Source organism: Aquila chrysaetos, chromosome Z (genome assembly GCF_900496995.4).
Source record: "Aquila chrysaetos chrysaetos chromosome Z, bAquChr1.4, whole genome shotgun sequence".
NCBI lineage: Eukaryota > Metazoa > Chordata > Aves > Accipitriformes > Accipitridae > Aquila > Aquila chrysaetos.
In genome coordinates this window covers 63,406,862-63,426,269 of record NC_044030.1, presented here as the reverse complement: position 1 = coordinate 63,426,269, position 19,408 = coordinate 63,406,862, and the positions used below count along the sequence as shown (strand labels likewise).

General features: G+C 38.8%; 1 protein-coding gene across 15 annotated transcripts in view; it reads left to right on the top strand.

The window, feature by feature from the left end:
* MAST4 (microtubule associated serine/threonine kinase family member 4) overlaps positions 1–19,408 on the top strand; it is a 313,563-nt gene that overhangs the window by 216,223 nt on the left and 77,932 nt on the right. For all 15 annotated transcript variants that reach the window (XM_041120871.1, XM_030004201.2, XM_041120872.1 and 12 more), the window contains one exon: positions 16,619–16,707. In XM_041120871.1, coding sequence (XP_040976805.1) covers positions 16,619–16,707 — 89 coding nt within the window. The remainder of the gene's footprint in view (positions 1–16,618; positions 16,708–19,408) is intronic.

Genomic DNA, 19,408 nt, shown 5'->3' with positions numbered 1-19,408 from the left:
TCCTATGTTAAATAGGTGTGAAGCTGCTAGTCTTGTGTTTGAGTTTACTGGGGGGGGGGAGAGGTAGGGCATTAAGAGAGCAAGGTATGCTATTTCTCTGAAGAATATGAAGAAATAAAGAATCTGTGTCAATCAGTAAACACAGTCATGTAAAATCTAATGCAACGCTTTGGAAGGAAGAGATGATCAGATTATATTGCTATTTCACCAAATTGTGGGAGGAAATATGAATTGTTGAATGCCAGTTTACCAATTAGATTCTTGAGGAGTTTTTTATTGGTCACTTTTTAAAATGTAATTGTCATTACTTTCCTGTATCAGCTACATTTATGCTAGTCACAATGAGGCAGGAGATTATACAACCCCATAAAAACAAGTCAGAGCTCCATAATCAGTTTAAGCTAGGTTGATAAAACAGTCACTTTTTAATTGGTCACACACCCATATGTCCATCAAACTAGTTGTCCAGCCCTTCTAAACTGAGTGCTACCATTACCTGCACAGACTTTCTTGAGGTTTTGAAAGACTGAAAAATAATCTTCATTTAATGTTTAGTTATGCATTTGTAGAAGGGAGATTATTAAAAAGCATGTGATTATGTTAACATTTATTTATCTGAATGCTTTATAATTTAATTTACGTCTTCAAAGGTAAAATCTGTTTATATGGGTAGTGGTAATTTTTGCAGTTACTTTTTGAAGAAAGGATAATCCCAACAAATGTCTCTGCTCTTTTTATTCGAGACATTTGGGGAGTGGCTTTTGCTGACAGTGTTTTGTCTTTCAGATGTATGCCTACATTTGGCTTTCAAGCTGAACATAGTCTGTTTGAGGTCATTTGTAATAATTATTTGAAAAGCTGAGCTAGACCTTATGTTAATAGAAAGTCTAATGTTTGATTAAACCACTGAACCAAATTAGAGGTTTGAGGCCTCTATTTTGCAAAATCCAGGAAATGAAGGATTAATATTCAAACTCTCAGCATGTTCTTCCTTACTACTGAGAAGGTTAGAAGATCACAGAATGTTATGTGTTGTAGTTCCAATTGAACCTGTCTCCATTACATCAAACAGACAGTATGTGGAAGTCGTGCCAAAGCAAGTTTTCAGTGGAACAGACTAGTTGTGTGTTAAAACTACTGAATTCATCTTAAACTGTAGAGTCAACTTCCATTTCTCTTCATCCACACTGCTTAAGATGACTGGTAACCTGCAAGACTGCTTTCTGTGGTGGAATCACTGGCGTGAATCTCAGAATAATAATGATGACGGTGTAACCTTGTGGCAGTACAGCTTACAGAAATGTGTGGACAGTCTTGGTTTTAGCTTGTTCACATAAGACTTAATTGCTAGCATAGTAGTATGTCTTAGAGAATTTGAGGAATGTAATGTGATGTGGTAGTACTTTAAGACATAGTTGAGGAAAGGGGGAAATTTGCTCATTATGGATCCCATTGTACTGTTTTAATGACAATTTGAGCATTTCTTAGGTCTAAATCCAATGAAAGTCATAGGCGCAAATTGTAATTCAGAACAGTTGGGATCTGTGGAAGCAAAAAATGTGAGAATTTTTCTAATTTTTCTTGTAAGTACATAAGCTCATGTCTGAGATAACAGCTTTTGTGTAATTAATCATTTATAAACAGCAAAGAATTATGTAAAATTGCTTTTTGTAGGAGAGTTCCAACTCTCCTCCTTGACAGCTTTGACACAAATTCTCTTTCAAATTTACTTTTTCCACTATCATGTGTCTGCTGTCCTTGACATTGCTGCTCTGAGGTGGGATTTTAACTGAAGTTAAAAAGCCAGATGGATTTGTTCTTGCAGGATTATGAAGTCTTGAGATTTTTTTTTAACAATATAATGCTAGAATTCTTTCAGGGATTGATGTGTAAAGATGACAGACTGTACACTGAATTGTGCTGTTCAACTTTGTTGTGTGTGTCCAAGCCAGTGTTCCTTTTTATTTGGAATTCATTACTGCTGTGTAGATTTTAGCACTGTCTTTTCTAATGCTGAAGTGTTCATGGATAAAAGTTAGGTTTTGTCTGGTTTTAGATGTTTAGGGTTCATGTTAAATCTCTCCTTTGCCAAAATATGGCTTGAAACATGAACTTCCAGGAAAATGGCCAAACAAACTCTAAAGAAAAAACCAAACCCAGCAACAACAAAACCCTACCCTCAAACACTGAATACTTGGAGTTCTCGAGTCGTTGTATGAATCCAGAAGCTAGAACTTCAAGAATAACTGCATGTACTACATCATACAGCTGTAACAGTTGACAACACACTCATTTTGGTTTCCTCTCCTTTAGTTTGCCTGCAATCCTGCTTGTATTAGAGTAGATATTGTTTAAACAGTTAAGTTTAATAGAGATGTATGCCAGCCTGTGTTGCATAATTTGACAGACAGTATTTCCTATAGCATCTCATATAGCATCTCAGGTTGTTCTTGTTACTGCCAGCAGCACTGCTAGATCGGGCACCTAAAGCTATTGCTGCTGTTGGGTCAGGTAGGTTGTAGGCTTTCATAGCTGTGGAGAGTAAGTTAACCCATTTGTCCAAAATTAAAATGTTAACTGTAATTATCACTGCTTGCTTTTTTGTCTCAATAGTGGATGTTGCTTTACTAGTTGTTTTATGTGATGCTTCATTCTTGACACACCAGGGTGAATTAAAAAATCTTCGTTGTGAAATTGTTCCTCTTCACAGTATTGGCTCATAGCCGTTTGCACACTATAAATCATATCCTTGCACTTGTTTTCTTCCTTTTCTTCTTTCTTCTACACTGAGTCACTGGCATTTGCGTTCATGAATCCTCTGTGACCTACTTCTATTTATGAACAATTAGTACATTACTTTGGTAGTAAAATACTTCTTTCCTGGTATGGATAGGGCAAAGTATATGCAAAATTTGTTTTTATAAATTGCTTGTATACTCTGATGTGTTGAAGATGGACTTAGTCTTTTCTCTATATTCTTGTGGGTTACTGTATCATTGTATAGATTTAAGTCTTGTATAGAAAAGTATACTAGGGATAAAAGTTAATTTTAAATTGTCATTTAGCCTTGTTTCTGTGGTTTTGGATTTTCATGAGAAAATAGGGTGTTACTGGCTACTGAAGGGAATCGGGAGAGCTATAAATGAAAAATTAAGGTTACTTGGTCCTGAAAATTCCAAGTTTCTGTAAAACATTATTCACAGAAAGAAGTCTTGGTAAAGACAAAGTATGGATGGATTTTGTGGACCAGATTAATCCCTGGAGGTAAATTTCATTTCATTAGAGCTCTACTTGAAGACTTGTAGTGTTGAATGCCTACTGTTGTTTTTTGCTAGGAAAATGCTACTCATTGTCCAGTTTCACTCAGCGGATTTTCATTAGATGTAACCATGTGGATAAATTTAAGGTCAGATTGTGTTATAGTTGTGCTGGGTCACCAGTTGTGGGAAAGAGCTTGAAGTATACCATTGCAGAGAAGAAAAATTCCCCTCTTCCTGCATAATGTGTCATCTCTTCTCAGAGCCTGTATGAGAGATTGCAACCCTGCGCTATTGTGTTTTGATCTCCAGAAAACCTATGTTAGATAGGCTTAAGGGATTCTAAAGTTATACAGTATTTCTGGTTCAGAGATTTGGACACTTGGATCATTAAAGTGACATACAGCATGTCAGGGGGAAGGGAACACTTGGTGGTATAACATGAATGCTTTATCAGTACTTATATGGGACGGCCTAGATAATTTGTTTCTGACCTCACTGTTTGAGTAATCCAGTCACTTGAAACGTACACCACTGAAACTTTTTTTAATACTGGAGCATACTATTTTTAATAGTATAAATGCGCATGTATATGTAAGTGCCAGGTCTGTGGCAGCAAACTGAAACACATAAATCATCTGATCTTTCCTGGCTTCTGTGGTGCTTGATGATTAATCATTTACCACCCACCCCCCCCCCCCCCCCCCCCCCCCAAAAAAAAAAAAAAAAAAAAAAAAAACCAAAAAAACCGGAGAATGAGTGGATGTCAAAAGCCTTGTGTTGTCATCCCTGCTGATGACTATGCCTGGATATGTTTGAATTGCTTCACGGGAGATTATTCAGACGTTCCCAATTACCTCACCGTGACTTTGCAGCAAAGCAGGGTGATCTGCATGTATAATAGATTGCTTTCCTCAGTAGGTGTACTGGCATGTAGAGCTGAAGTTTGCTTCCAGACCTACACACGGGGTTTTAAACAGGGGTAATGGTTTGAGCTATAGCTAGTCAGTTAATTTTGCTGACGTAGCTTTGTTAGTACACAATTACAGTTGAAGAAGAGAGTTTGTATTCTCATGGTTCATCTTTATTTCCATCTGGGAGAATCTGAACCAGTAAAAGACTTTTACTCTATGATGTAACTACATCTGTAGAAGGGGGAATATGCATATATAATTATACCAGTATAGATACACAGCTAACTCTTGAGTGTAGATACTGTATATCTAATAAAAAATTGTGGTGGCAAGAAGTGATTGATGTAGTTTCTGTAGTTTTGTAAATGGTATCAGCTATGTGCCAGCACAGATTTCTCTTTTTTCTGTTAAATTTTTTGTGAAGCTTTGTTAAATAAAAAATAATAATCAACAGTTATGCCAGTTATATAAGCTCAGTTTTCATCTGGAAAAAGACCAGATGTACAGGTTTTTTATATTGGTTATTTGTTGTTTTGCTATTAAAGGGATGTAGCTGTGTTTGGGAACTCCAAGGGAAAAAAGAATCTGATTTGTTACAGCCCCATATGACTGATGGGGAATGCCACCTTGCTGGCTGCATGTATGTGTCCAGTGATGTCTTAACGTTGTGACCATAGAGTGTTTGGTTGCTTACGTTTCAGCATGACTTTGCAGATGGCCAGTTCCTACTGAACAAACAGCCTCTTCATGAAAGCTGCCATAGCTGACGTTAATTGACACCCTCTTCGGCAGGCTCAACAGACACCAACAGCTGAATGGGCATAATGAAAGGATTTCCTCCGTGCCCCCTCCCTCCACCCCCCCTCCCCCCAGGAAAATAATGCTTCTAGATGCTTAATTATGATTTAATTAAAAAACTTTTGGTCAGCTGACAGTGGAAGGGAAGGAGAATGTGGGTCTCAGTAAAGAGAAGGGGGTCTTTTGTTTGCAAACTAAATTTCTGGACTGCAGTCAATGTGTGCACACTCAAATGTGGGGCACTGATTGTGCTGCCAGAGGTCTTATGGGAACAGACGTAGTTTTCAGGTTGAATGCCTCCTGCTTAATTGTTCATATGCAGGCTCCTAACCAGTAAAGGGCATAGTTTTCAAACACCCGTATTTTGTACTAAACAGTGATTTATTTTTTTTTAAGTGTTTTCTTCATTTCCTTAATTCCAGTGTATTAACTGCTTAAGCACTACTGACTACTTATGTCCAAGCAAAAGACAGTACAGAATACTAATTTCAAAATGTTTATTACTTGTATGGAAGGTGTGCTACTTTAGTTGTATAATATTGCCTCTTGCCTCTTCTAAAAGTTCAGAAATAAAAGGGAACAGGACCATCTTCCTGTTATTTGCATTAATTCCTTTAAAGAAAGGGTTAAAATTTATCTCATTGCATAGTTTAAAATTAGGCATTTATTGCAGATTTTGGCAACTCTTATATGTGTATGAGGAAAGGAGAGAGAGAAACCACTGTAGTTAATGCCAAAGTGCTGTAGAAGGGATGAAGCTCATTGCCCTTGTGTGTCAAATGCTCACTAGGCAACTGTGCTTCATCGTTGCAGTGCTTTCCAGTCTGTGGATGTGTATCTTCATTTCTGGTTCTCAAGAGATTAAATAATGGCAGTGCTCAGGACCTTCTACTCTTACTGGGAGAGTGTGTCTGCTGGAGACTTCACATCTTTGAGTGCTCCCCACACCCCCACCCTGGCTGCAACAAAAGGAATTCTGTTTTTGTTGCTGTTCCAGAAATCCCTTTCAGAAACTTTCTGCTGAATTATGTTGCTTAAGGTGGTAGCTAGTGCAGCTATACTATTTCACCATCATTCCAGCTGTTTTTAAAGATCGGTGTGGTCCCAGCATTTGGGCAGGAGTACATGAGAGGGGGAGGCTTGAAGATGTGCCTTCGCTGGGAAGCACTCAGTGTCCCTGTTTCTGTTTCAAAACTGTGTGAAGCATTTGCTGCTTAAGTGGTGACAGGCCTTATGTATTTAGGTGGGATTAACAGTGATTTTGGTGAATACAGGTGAACCCTGCTTATGCCTGTGCACGTGTAGGTTGTCATCTCTTTGATAACTATGTGTTTCTCTTGAAGATGTGAAGTTTGTAGAAAAAGGAGTTTTGGTGCAAGGGGCTTAAAGGTTTGCTGGGTTGGTATTCTTGAACCTTCTTATTTCACAAGAGATTTTTCAGGTGGTGGAGGTTTCAGTCACAAAATAAACATTGATACGAAAAAGTGTCTTTTAGCTTTAGGATCCTGCCCAAGTAGGAATAAAAAAATTCAGACTTTTGTTCCTGGTAGGTTTGGTCTGGAAATTTAGTTTTTCTTCAGTCAGGTGCATTGTTCTGGCATTGTCTTACCCATTCACCCCGTGAATCTTTGGTAGTATTTGCTAAAGATTTAAAGACAACACATTTAATCATCATGTGTGCCCTTACAGTTTTGAGAGATTGAGAGCTACCAAATTTGGCAAGGGAGGAAAGGGGCAGTCCAGTCTGGCCTCACTACTCTTTCGAGTAAAAATGAATTGTTAGTATTTAATTGCAGGAGAAAGGAGTCAGGTATAAATACAAATTATTTTAGGGGTTAAACCAGAAGAGAACTATTGGGTTTGAAAGTGAAACCATGTAAAATCTCTCTACTTTAGGCAGCTTCCAATTTCCTACCCTTGAATTTTAGGATTAATTTAGTTGTACTTCTTCGTGACTATTTTGGGGGAGGGCTAATGAAAAAAAAAGCTCAAAACTCCTAACAAATTATGAAATAATGTAGGGAAAAATATTTCTAGGAGCTTGTCTTTTAGTGGCTGTTCTCATGGGGAGAATCTTTGGAGTGCAGAGCAGAGAGTGTTTCATGTGATAAAGGGTACTGTGTAGAGTTTTGTTTTAAGAACCCTCTGATTCTTTTTATGTGAAAGTAGCCTTGGCAACATAAATATTTTGATGAGTACAGACAAATTGAGGAGGTTGAAAGGAAGATGAAGCACAACTTCTGTAGCAAGAAGCAGAGCAGACTTAATTCTTTCCTTCCCCCAATTGGAAATGGAGTGGTTGTTTCTGAGGTGTCTCCTAGACATCTACTGAGGTACCAGGCAGACTTTAACCCTTTGAGACTTTATCAAATGTTAATCCCATGCACACTCTTTGGGCCAAGAGAAGCACTCCCTAAAGCTACTCTCTGTGCTATTTGCGGAATGCTTTCAATGTTATGAGGAGGTCTGTCTGGCTTATCATCATGGCCCACTAATTCCATGATATATGATGAGTTACGAACAGTGGTGCTCCGAGCTGTGGGTGTTGGGAACAGCCACCAGCAAGGAAAAAGCAAAGCAAGCCAAGAGGTCATAGGTCTAAGTGGAAAACAGAATGAGAAAGCTGGGGAGAAGGTAGACAGGATTTCGCTGCGGTAGGTATCTGGATAAACAGGTCTTCTGTCTCTAGTTTGGAGACACTCCCATGTTTTATCTTAATTCTGAACTGTGGCGGCCTCAGTTTCAACCAGAGTTACAGAAAGCTCAGGGTATGTGCTTGGCTCCCTTGCAGTACTGAAATGGCCTGGTTAGTCCTCGAGTCTGGATGGATGTTGTTCAAAGGAAATATGGCTGGAACAGGACCTGTCTGTTTATTGGTTTTGTTCGGGTTTTTTTGAAGGGCCGGACTGGGTCAAAATTGCCAGTAGGTGGGCTGCTCTGTTCTTTGTAAGCGTGGAAAAGGCTCTTGCTCTATACCTTAACTTCATCTGGGGATGGAAGGGTGAGGAGGATATCCCCCAGCTACCTCCTCACCCGAGTCTGACTTCTTGGTGTTGTGAGCAGCAGCAGCAGTCACGGGGCACCAGCCTAGCTCCCGAACTGGGGACAGAGCCAGAGGCAAGCACCGCCTGTGATGGTGACTATGCTACAGCCTGGCAGACAGCACTCCAGCCTGAGGTGGAGTGGAGGCTCTGGAGGGAGGAGCAGCAGAGAATTGTATCCAGCAGCCCCAACTCGCCTCCCTCTGCTCCCCACGCTTCCCCAGTTTCTCTCAAGCTGTTAACTACGAGCAAGGGGGCAGAGTGAGAAACATCCTGCCCCCAGCCTGACCACCACAACATGGTAAGAAATGTCTGGCTGCATTGTCTTATCCCAAGGGATGCACCAGAAGCTTGTAGTCTCAAAATCTGGAGTGATCTGTGTTAGTGTGAAACTTCTGGGGGTGGCCAAGAGCACAGTGAGACCTGTGTTTTAAACCACCTGTCTGTGCTGCAGCCTTGATAGGCATGTGCTCCAGTAAATAGGGTATTTCCTGTCTAATGCAAATGGTTTCTGCAGGGTTATCTACTATCCAAGTCAAGGCACTACTTCATTTCATTAACATCTCCAAACTATTGATGCTTTGATGTTCACAGGTGTAATGTATGAAGCTTTTTTTTTAAGGTAGCACTTGTTAAATATTATAAACCCATCACTGTGGTTCCTGATTATTACTAATTTTCTTTCCAGTGAGGTGTTTCTGCCTTTTTTTTTTTTTGCATCTCCTGAATTATGTAGGATAAAGATAATCATACTTAGTGATGATTTAGGCCAGCCCTGTGTGTGTTTTCCTCTACTTCTGGTACTAGCTTGCTATTTACCTTTCTATTTTGAAAGAGTAATACTGGTGCATCGAGGAATTTTGTTAAATATCTCGGTATTATAGCAAATGTGCTCTTCACCTCATAATGGTTTATGTCCCTTCCCAGAACACAAATAAGATTTAAAAAGAAATTCAAGAAGCAGTGCGATTTAAATGATCCCATCAGCGTGTTCTCAATAGGTTGTATGATATGAAGACGCAAAAACTGCATTTTGTGGATAATGAAGCAGAATTGCGCAGTGGGCTGGTTTATGATCCTGTGTGTTCTTTTTGTCTGCTCTCCGCCGCCCGCTGGCTTTGTGTGCGTTACAGACTTTATCTTGTATGCAGCTATTTTGTGAATATTGTGCAACTATGGAGTTAGTAGTTAGCTTAATACTCCTTTTTATGTTACATAATTAAATATTTATCTCTTTAACAAGTTAAAACTGAATTCGTTGTTTTAGGAAGGAACAGAACAGATAGAAATACACCATTTTAGTTCTGCAGAAGAAATTCAGATTTCTTGAAACTGCTGATTTTTCTCCTGTGTGAGAAGAAGAAAAATGATTGATCAAAATTGCTTAGAGTAAAAGTGAGAGCAGTCACTGGAGTTAAATACACTGAACACATATCTAACTAGCAAGTACAGTTGAGAAGGCGAATTAAGGATCTGTTTATTTGTTTTGTAGTACACTAGAGGGGTAGAGATTGAGAGGCCTTCTACAGAGTAAGAAGTCTGTCTTTGCGACAGTCTCAGGTCCGAACAGCACAGATTTAGCAGATAGTTTTGCATTTCTCTGATTTTTCTTGGCAGATATTTTTGCAATGATGCTGTCTTGCATGCGTTTAAGCCCTTCAGGCAGTCCATGCAGAAGGTGATCATGCATCCAGTTGGCTGCATTTTAAGTTTTATTTTCCCTGCAGATTTTCTTAGAAAAAAAGAAGGAAAAGACTGAGGTCTCTTTTTTCGTATGGTTGAGGAATGATGAAGTTCTGGTGGCATGCTGGTAGGTGGTAGTAATGGCAGGGAAAAAGGAGTTGGACACAAATGCATGAGTACCTAGAAGACCCTTAGCTTACTGTCCATGCATACTTGGCCAGTAGCCAAACTGAAATGCTCACTGTAGTGTTGCAAAGATTCAGGACAAACTCTGCCAAACTAGGGCTGCCAGCAGCTCTGTACTTCATCTTGGTGTGTCGTTTATTATGTTTTGACAGCACTCTCACTTCTTCAGACTAAAACTGGCCTCATTTAAGTTGACTAAACTTTAAATATAGAAGAGTAAAACCTGAACCCGTACATTACAATAGTTAAGACTTAAATCCCAAGAGCTTTTTTTTTTCCCAGCTCATTAAAGACTGATATGGAATAATTCCTCACAGAGTGAATAAATAGAATGTTTGGCTGTATGTGTAATGTTTTAAATCTAGCATTATATACATACGTTTATAAAAAGACATATATACATTTTATACATGTAAATATGAATGTATATATGTATATGCTTATATACATATCTATATGCATGCAGCAAATTTGGAAAGTGTATATGCAGACATACAGCCTAGTAAAAATATATCAGAAAATAATGCTAGGTGATACCAAATGGATATGGGTGTGGAGCATTGAAAGCCACTGAAAGAACAAAAAGAAAATTCCGACTGTTACTGATGGTACGTTTTACTTGCATTCAGATGGTTTGCATATTTCTCTCAATGATTGTAGCACCTCGAGAATTTACCTACTTGAGTCTAGGAAATAATCTCTGCAAAATTGTAAACCTTTGCTTCTTTACTCTTCAGTCTCCCTTAGCTATAGGGTAGAACAGGGCAGCAGAAAATACAATCATAGAATGGTTTTGGCTGGAAGGTACCTGAAAGATCATCTAGTTCCATCCCCCCCTGCCATGGACAGGAACACCTTCCACTAGACCAGGTTGCTCAAAGCCCCATCCAACCTGGCCTTGAACACTTCGAGGGATGGGGCATCCACAACTTTTCTGGGCAACCTGTTCCAGTGCCTCACCACCCCCACAGTGAAGACCTGCTTCCTTACATGTAATCTAAATCTACCCTCTTTCAGTTTAAAGCCGTTGCTCCTTGTCCTGTCACTACTTGCCCTTGTAAAAAGTCCCCCTCTGGTTTTCCTGTAGGCTCCCTTTAGGTACTGGAAGGCTGCTATAAGGTTTCCCCAGAGCTTTCTTTTTTCCAGGCTGAACAACCCCAACTTCTCAGCCTGAATAGCACTGAATAGAGTGTGTGGATTTTGCTTATGTAACCCTAATACCACAGTATTCAGAGAAGAACATTATTGGTTGATTCATTTTCTTTTATAAAGTGATCAAGGTGTGAAACTAACATTAACTGCAGGCTGTGTGTTACTTTGACTTTCTAGATCAGGAGATGCTTCATCAAATACAAGCTTAAAGGCTCTTTTTGACAAGGAAGCTGCTGCAGCATCAGTGTGCGTCATCTTGTCATGGCAGCTTATTTTTGCATTAGTTCGAGTTAATGTCCCACAGAACTTGCCTGGATTCTGGAGAGCTGGCAAATACTCACCAAATTGCTTTTTAATGCAAAAGGATTCTTTTTCTTTAAAAACAAAATAAAACCAAAAAACCCAAAACACAACAAGCTAAATTCCTCACTTTAAATGATTTAATTTTTTTTTTTAAGTCAGTGCTGTTTGCACTGTTGACTCTTCAGTGTTGCTGTTCATGAAGATAATAAGTAACTATGAAGTCACAGGTTAGCTTGCTTCATAACAAGTTAAATATAACTGAAATATAACTTAAATTTAACTTTCCTGTATAAACAAAGAGGCCACATCTCAAGTCTTGCTAGGCACAGCATGTTCCTCCTGAGGTAGTTTTCAGCTATGCAATTTTAACACTAGAGAAATTATAACCACACTTACTATCCCTAGAGCGTTTATGGGAGTGCTTGTCTTGCATTATTAGTCTCTCTTGTGTCTACGTAGTCAGGCTTTGCATTCTGGGTACGGCAATAGTTTAATTTCTCTGTACTTGTATTAGCAAATAAGACATTTTGTCTACAGCCTCTCTTAAACTAGGAGTCGTCCCTTTTTAATCTTTACCTTCAGCTAAACCACTGTGTTACACTGATAGCAAAATTAAGCAGTGTTGTGGAGTAGTGCTGTGCTCAGCGTAGCCTGTGAAAGGTGGTGAACTGTCATAAGAGCTTACAGTCCAAATCCATCTTCATTACAAGTGTAAATATTAATAATTGAGGACGTTGAAATGAAATCATTATAAATGATTAAAGCTGATGCCAAATTTCCCATGAAAAGCATGGCAAGTGGTAATCTCTGTCAAAATAGCCTTCTTTCCCTACTTTTTTTTGGGGGGGGGAGGGAGCAATTAACCTTTACTGCCAGTAATTTGCTCACATATTAGCCCTTGTTCTGAGGAAGAAAATTTCCATTTCAGTGCATACCTCTTGCAGTGTTTACCATTTCTTGATTAGTCTATCAGGAAACCTGCATTTAATATTTCAGCTCTGGATGAAGTACTCCCTGTCCTAGAAGAACTGTATTTCTGCTTCAACTTTTTATTCTATTTAGTGTTTCCAAGAGCTTGTGGAGTGTAGCTCTATTTTAATGGCTATACTAGTACTTTTATCTTGTGCTTTGCTGGTTTCAATCTAGCAGTTCCCATCATCTCTGCCCCAATGGCTTTTGTCTGGTATGGGAAGAATTGTGGCTATTTAAGGAGCAAGGTAATCAAGATTCATGCAATTGGATTGCATCTTTCAGCAGCTGTAGTTCATCCTTGCTTTGTGATTAACAAAGTTGAGCACAAGGCACTTCTTATGTAGTGTCCTCTATTTGCTTTATCATGAGTACTTCTCATGGGAAGCATTGATCATCTGTAGCAGATGGAGGAGGAGAAGTGACTCAGAGGTTAGTGTGTTGGGCCTGATACTGGAGCTGGGATGAAGGAGGAATTCACCAGCAGTGAGACGTGGTGACAAGTCAGGATAGGGAGGAGAGGTGTGAGTAGGCAGGAGTGTCAGTGGTGGAGAGCAGGAGGTAAGGCAGAACCTGTCCTGGGGCGATTTGGAAACCAAATAGGAAATTACAAGTTGGATTCCAAGATAAGGAACAGTGCCAGTAGTCCAGGTCTCCACTGATACAGTGTAATGCCAACTACTTCCAGATAGGTAGTCATCCAGGACTGCCACTTTAAGTTGTGGGCAACAGACTAAAGTCCAGGAAGGATCTTCCTGGGGCAGAGAAGATGATGAAGGGCAAAAATTGTAAACTTTCTATTCTGTTTAAGTTTGTGTGCACCCCAAAGTTTGATTATTGTTGAACATGACTGATTTTTTTTTTCCCCCTTTGTTCTCCCCTACTCTCTTTTTCTCCTTGGAAAAAGATGGTTTTCTTTCTCCTTCCTTTTCAGTGCTCTAAACCCAGTGTCGTATCTGCTGCCTGTCTTGCTAGTCTCTTCTCTGTGCCATGCAACCTGATCACAACATGAAATCCAATGGTTAAGAGAATTGCATTTTGAGGGTGTAGCGCTCTGTGGTTTACCAAGGTTTGTTTCCCTAAGTTAAAATCCCTGTAGACTGTTCCTGCACTGCTGTAACTTTCCTGCAGACAAAGAGGCTTTCTCTCAGGGCTGCCTCTTATCAGTTGGTTTATCTTGTCAGATTTGAATGGGAGAACAGTTTAAGAAGACAATAGAAAGGGAAAGTTACTTGATGTGTTTAGAGATCTAGGAAAAACTATTTTGTCTGCAGAATGGCTTTAACTTCTGGGATTCTTTTGTATATGGAAGATTGCTGTTTCAAGGTTAAATGCAGGAGAGTAAGTGATGCTTTGATACTTCCTTAGTGTGACCCTGCTTCCCATTTGTGGTACTCTAGCAGCTTAGATCATCTTTCAAGGTTCCCTGAAGATTTTTCTTTTTTCCACCCACAAAAAGCCTCTTCTGTAATAGTATTATTCTGGGGCAGGAGTTGTGTTTCACAGATTATACAAGATGGATAATGTTGTTTCAGAATCTTTGTGAAACAGAACTGAAAAGACAAGGCTACAGCAAGAGTTCTAGGATAGATTTTGTCCTTTCATGCAGTGATTTGCATCTTACCTTACTGGTAAGATAAATAGAGGAGACTTCATATTTTTTATTTTCTATTTCTCAATAGAACAGTTCATTTGTGTGGTAAAAGGTAAATTCTCCATATAGCTGCAGCTGCGTCTGAGCAAATAGCAAAGATTTTTTTGAAATGGCAGTTGGGGGAAAGTTTTCTCATTACATAAGATCTTGATACTGAAGGTACTGCTGTCGTACTCCCCAGAAGTAATTCTTAAAAATTACACCTCAAAAATCAAGATAACTTGAATTAGATATCTTTGATAATGATTTGTGAAAGGTGTTGCGCTAACTTCACCTGAAGAATGTGAAGTTTGAATTTTAATGTAACAGTGAATACAAGGTAGTCATTTATTTACATAGGAAATTATGGCTAAAGTGCTAAACTCTCAATTTCTACAGATAAGGGCAAATGATACTGATAAACCTGTATCTGGATTTGTCTTTGTGGCAAAATCGGTGAAGGGTGCCTAGAATTTGTTGAAAGTAATGTTTGTTTTGCTGAGAACATATCCAAGGATTAGATGCTTAAAATGTATTCCCTCCTTGTGACAGGAGACGTGGTGATCCTTTATATCCCAAACTTCAGCCATGCAAAGCTACTTTAAAGTCCCGTAATGGGGTCTCTTAACCCCAGCCTGCACCACAGATGCTGAAGTGATATCCTCACATCATCATGGATAGACGCAATCTGTGTGTCCTTTAATGAAGGTCTAATGAATACAAAAAGTTGCCACTGGGACCAGTTTTAGATTGGAGAATTGCAAAGGAACAGTTACTCAAGCTTTTAAAAACAAGCGTAGCAGATAAAGTGAGGCTTGTCATAGTATGATACAAGAAAAGTTACAAAAAGTACAGTGATATTGCATGAAGCCAAAAGGAAGAATGTGGACCGTTCTTAGATAAGAGAAGAATTGAATATGACTCTTCAGCTGGACAAAATTTAAAGATTGGGGGAACAATATGACTTTGAAATTGTTGTCTAATGAAATTTGGAATATTTACTCAAGTTCCATCATGTAAAAAGTAGATTAAGTGCTGAGTATGTTAAAAATACTTGTAAAAAGCTGGCCTTAATCTAGACAGATTCCTAAAAACACGTGTATAATTTCACTTTTAAAAAGTTCTACCTGTTTGTTCAGCTTAGAAATTGTGGTGTAGGTCTTAAATAAGTTTTGACTTTTCCAGTGGTCTAAATGTGAATCTTGCAATTATTTTGTGCTTTCTTTTCTTACATAGATCTGCAGGAATGATAAGTATATATTCATGCGTTAACTCATTGTTTAATTGATTATAATAATTGATATGGCAATTCATTGTGCAATTCATGCAAATGAACTTTGCATTAACCCATTAAACCAGTGGGGAATGGCACTCTTGCTGCTTCACAAAACATTTTTCAAGGGGAGATTGGTCTTAGTGTTTGACTTTTTTTGCATATTGCAGGTATCTTCTATACTGCTTTCATACTCAGTATTTCCTCTTTTTCTTTTTTATTTTTCTTGTTTTCAGTATTGCTTTGGATTTCTTTTGAATCTGTTTTACTTAGCTGTTTATGCTATTAGACTCTGTCCTTCCTTTTGCATTTTGTTCAACTTATACCATATCAAGACTAATCAGTCATGCTTTCTGGCTGTTTATATAGAGATCATAATGTTACAAAATTCATCTTTGGAGACATCTGCAAATATGATCTGAATCTGCTTCTTGGAACCTACTGTGTTAATGAAATGGTGTTATGTATGAATTTTTCTGCTTTTAGTGGTTTTGAGTTTTTCTAAACCTTTACAGAAAAAAATTCTGGTTGCAGTGCTGTAAACATTAGCATGTGCACTTAAGTTTATACACAGTTATGGTTTCTTTGACTTCAAGATACTCTTTTCCTTGTGCATGAATGTTTGCAGTGTTGGGTATTTATGTTTGTGAGAATATTTATTATAGTAGAAAGAGGAAAAAAGAAAAACAATTCTGCCTACAAATATTTAAAAACTGTATGATGTATTCAAGAAAAATATCTCCTTTCCCAAGTTTAATAGATGCATTAATTTACTATTTATCTTGCCTAATGATCTTGTGATATGGGAAATTAGTGGCTTTGCAGATGAAAAATGCATGAGTAAAAAAATGCATTCATCTTCTTAGGCATCATCTGTTCCATTGACAAAAGGCACAGATGTGAAATTTATCTCAATAATTAGGTTTATAATTATTGTAGCATTCTCAGATTGATAAATCATTGCTCTTTGTAGCATGTGATTTGGCACTACAGTCCATGCAACAGAACTAGGTTTAATCATTGAATGGTGATTCTAAGCTTGAGACTGTTTTTCACATTATGCTTGTATATTTTTATGTATTATAAAAAGTATATGGCAGAGAAATGAGCTGCAGTCAGGGAAGAACATTTTGTAAATGACTCTACAGGGGAGTGCTGGTCTTTGCACAGAATAGCAAACGTGCAAGCCTGAGAAGTATCCATGGTGCATTTTCTTTGGAAACGGCTGTCTTTGCCATTATCCAGTATGATCTTAGACTTCCTGGACATGCCTACAAAAACAATCACTCTGATTTTTAATAGGAGACTGGGAAGTAAAGGAACAAAGTAGCAGAATCTCAAAATGTCCATATTCGGTACATACTGTATTTCTGATGCTGATGTTGTCTTTCCTCTCTTTTTGCCCACAGTTGTAGAACAAGCAACAGGAAGAGTTTGATGGGCAATGGCCAGTCTTCAGCTCTGCCTCGGCCTCATTCACCACTCTCAGCTCATGCAGGTGATTTTATAACTATGCTACTACCGCTATTATTAAATTCTTAAAATGTTTATGTGAGGAAAGGAAAACAGACACATTCTCTATGCCACTACTCTTCTTTCCACTGTTTGTAATATCAAAAAGTTGCATATCATTCCATCCAAATTTCTGTTATGTTTAGATCCATAAATCCTCTGTTATGATGAGAAGCGGTCCAGAAACACCTAACATGAATCATGTAGCTATTTTTTATTTCCTCACCTTGCATTCTGACATTCTGATGTCATTTCTTCCCCCCATACCCTTCCCTTTCTGGGCCAAGTTCAGTGTGAAAAGGATATAAAATAGCTTGCATACAAGGTAAAGGTAGTGGAGTCACGGGTAGGGTATTACATTCTATTCCTAGTGCTTTTGCTCCCTAGGATTTGTGGTGTTAGGCACATTGCTGGAAATTTCTGTGCTTCACTTATGCAGCAATAAATTGATGATCATTTTGTTTTGCTTCTAAAGCCCCTGAAGCACTTAAAGATTGAATGAAAGACCATAAATAAATATTACATTGATAATGATTGTCTTCATTTTAAAAAGGAATATTTTTAGCATATCAAAACACATTTCCTCAGAGTTTTGTTGTCTCTTCATGTTTTTTGGGCACTGGCTGTAAACTACACGCCTAAATGAAAGCCCTACACCAATCCTTGTGTAGGCAGTGACACTGAATACTTTGGAGAACTGTTCTCCAATGGATGCTAAAGGAGAAGGTGCAGAGTTCCAGTTGAATTTTTGAAGAGGGTGGTGAGTTTAGTAAGGCATCTGCAGTTCTCTTGTGGAAGCAACATTATTAGAGAAAATACGGTGGTGGTTTTCACTCTGAGCAGCAGGTTATCACAACCAGGAATCCAGACAACATGAAGATTTGTGAAGAGTTCAGGGCAGCAGAGCATTTAAAACAAGCAAACAGATAAAAACACAGTGCAGTTTTAAAAACTGAAAAATGCAATGTTGGCATGTTTGGGATCCCTCTCTGGGTCTCCCAAATGCAGAAATTGCCATTTGGAACACAGAATCTGTGGTCATTGTAGAAAGAGGCTTTAGTTGTGCTGTGCTGATGTGATGAAAGCAATAGCAATGCTTGCTGTGAGAACTAGCATGTCTGCTGCTATGAGTGACTATACCACCCGTTTGGAAACCGATGTCTTAGACCAGCAATGCCTAACAGGCTTCATGAGTATGGAGTGACCAGCACGCATTACATGGGACCTGAATATAGGTTGTGTATTTGATAAATGCCAAATAGTTCCTGTCTGGCAGTGGGCTCCTACTTTCAGCAAGTTGCTTCATCTTTTTTGAATTGATTTCTCAAACCATAAAAAGGGAGTAATATTGCTGATGTCACAGCTGTTGACAAGTGGCTTTGAAGATAGAAAACTAATACTATAAGGATTAAGACAGGTTAAGTGTAAGCTGTTCTTTTACTTAAACAGTATGTACTGTGTATTCAAAAACCTGTTGTGGAAATTTGGCAACTTCTCCAGTTATCCAGGATACAGTACGTTCTCTTAACGCCGATACATTCTCCCAAGGTACGTGTGCCAAACACTTTAGCAGCTCTAGGAAATCTCATATTGTCGTGGTTTAACCTCAGACAGCAACTAAGCACCACACAGCTGCTCACTCACCACCCCCCCCCACACCCAGTGGGATGGGGGAGAAAATCGGGAAAAAGAAGCAAAACCTGTGGGTTGAGATAAGAATGGTTTAATAGAAGAGAAAAGAAGAAACTAATAATGATAATGGTAACACTAATAAAATGACAACAGCAATAATGAAAGGATTGGAATGTACAAATGATGCGCAGTGCAATTGCTCACCACCCGCTGACTGACACCCAGCTAGTCCCTGAGCGGCAATTCCCTGCCCCGCCTTCCCAGTTCCTATACTAGATGGGATGTCACACGGTATGGAATACCCTGTTGGCCAGTTTGGGTCAGCTGCCCTGGCTGTGTCCTGTGCCAACTTGTGCCCCTCCAGCTTTCTCACTGGCTGGGCATGAGAAGCTGAAAAATCCTTGACGTTAGTCTAAACACTACTGAGCAACAACTGAAAACATCAGTGTTATCAACATTCTTCACATACTGAACTCAAAACATAGCACCATATCAGCTACTAGGAAGACAGTTAACTCTATCCCAGCTGAAACTAGGACACATATATGTGATGAAAATTTGCATGTGGATGGCCAGCTCTGTTATTAGTTTGCCTCTCTGTATAGTTAAGTACAGTAAATATTTGCACAATCGTTGGCTTCTAGCTCAGCTGGCTAGTGTGCCTAGACTAGTGCCCTGAAACGGCAATTTGATGTTGAAGTGTGCTCAGAGTCACCCTTGATGGGTTTTCTGCTTTGTGTAGTGATCAATAAGATACTGTCTGGAATTGAGTTGATAGGCAAAAAATTTTTTTTTCTTAAACTTGTACTTTGAATCACTGTGAATGCCATCCTAATTCATGCAAATAGAGATGCAAATTTTGTGGTTAAAAGCACAGCAAAGCCATGTAAGTTACAAATTTTCATCTACATATACAGAAGGGGTTCAGTGTGTCAAGTCTTTAATGTACATAAATTCTTGGTAACCTTGGTCTTAAGAGACATTGTGGATTTTTAGTGGTGCTTGCATTCTTGTGTTGTCAGAGCCACCAGGTCTTACCTGCACTGGCATCTGCA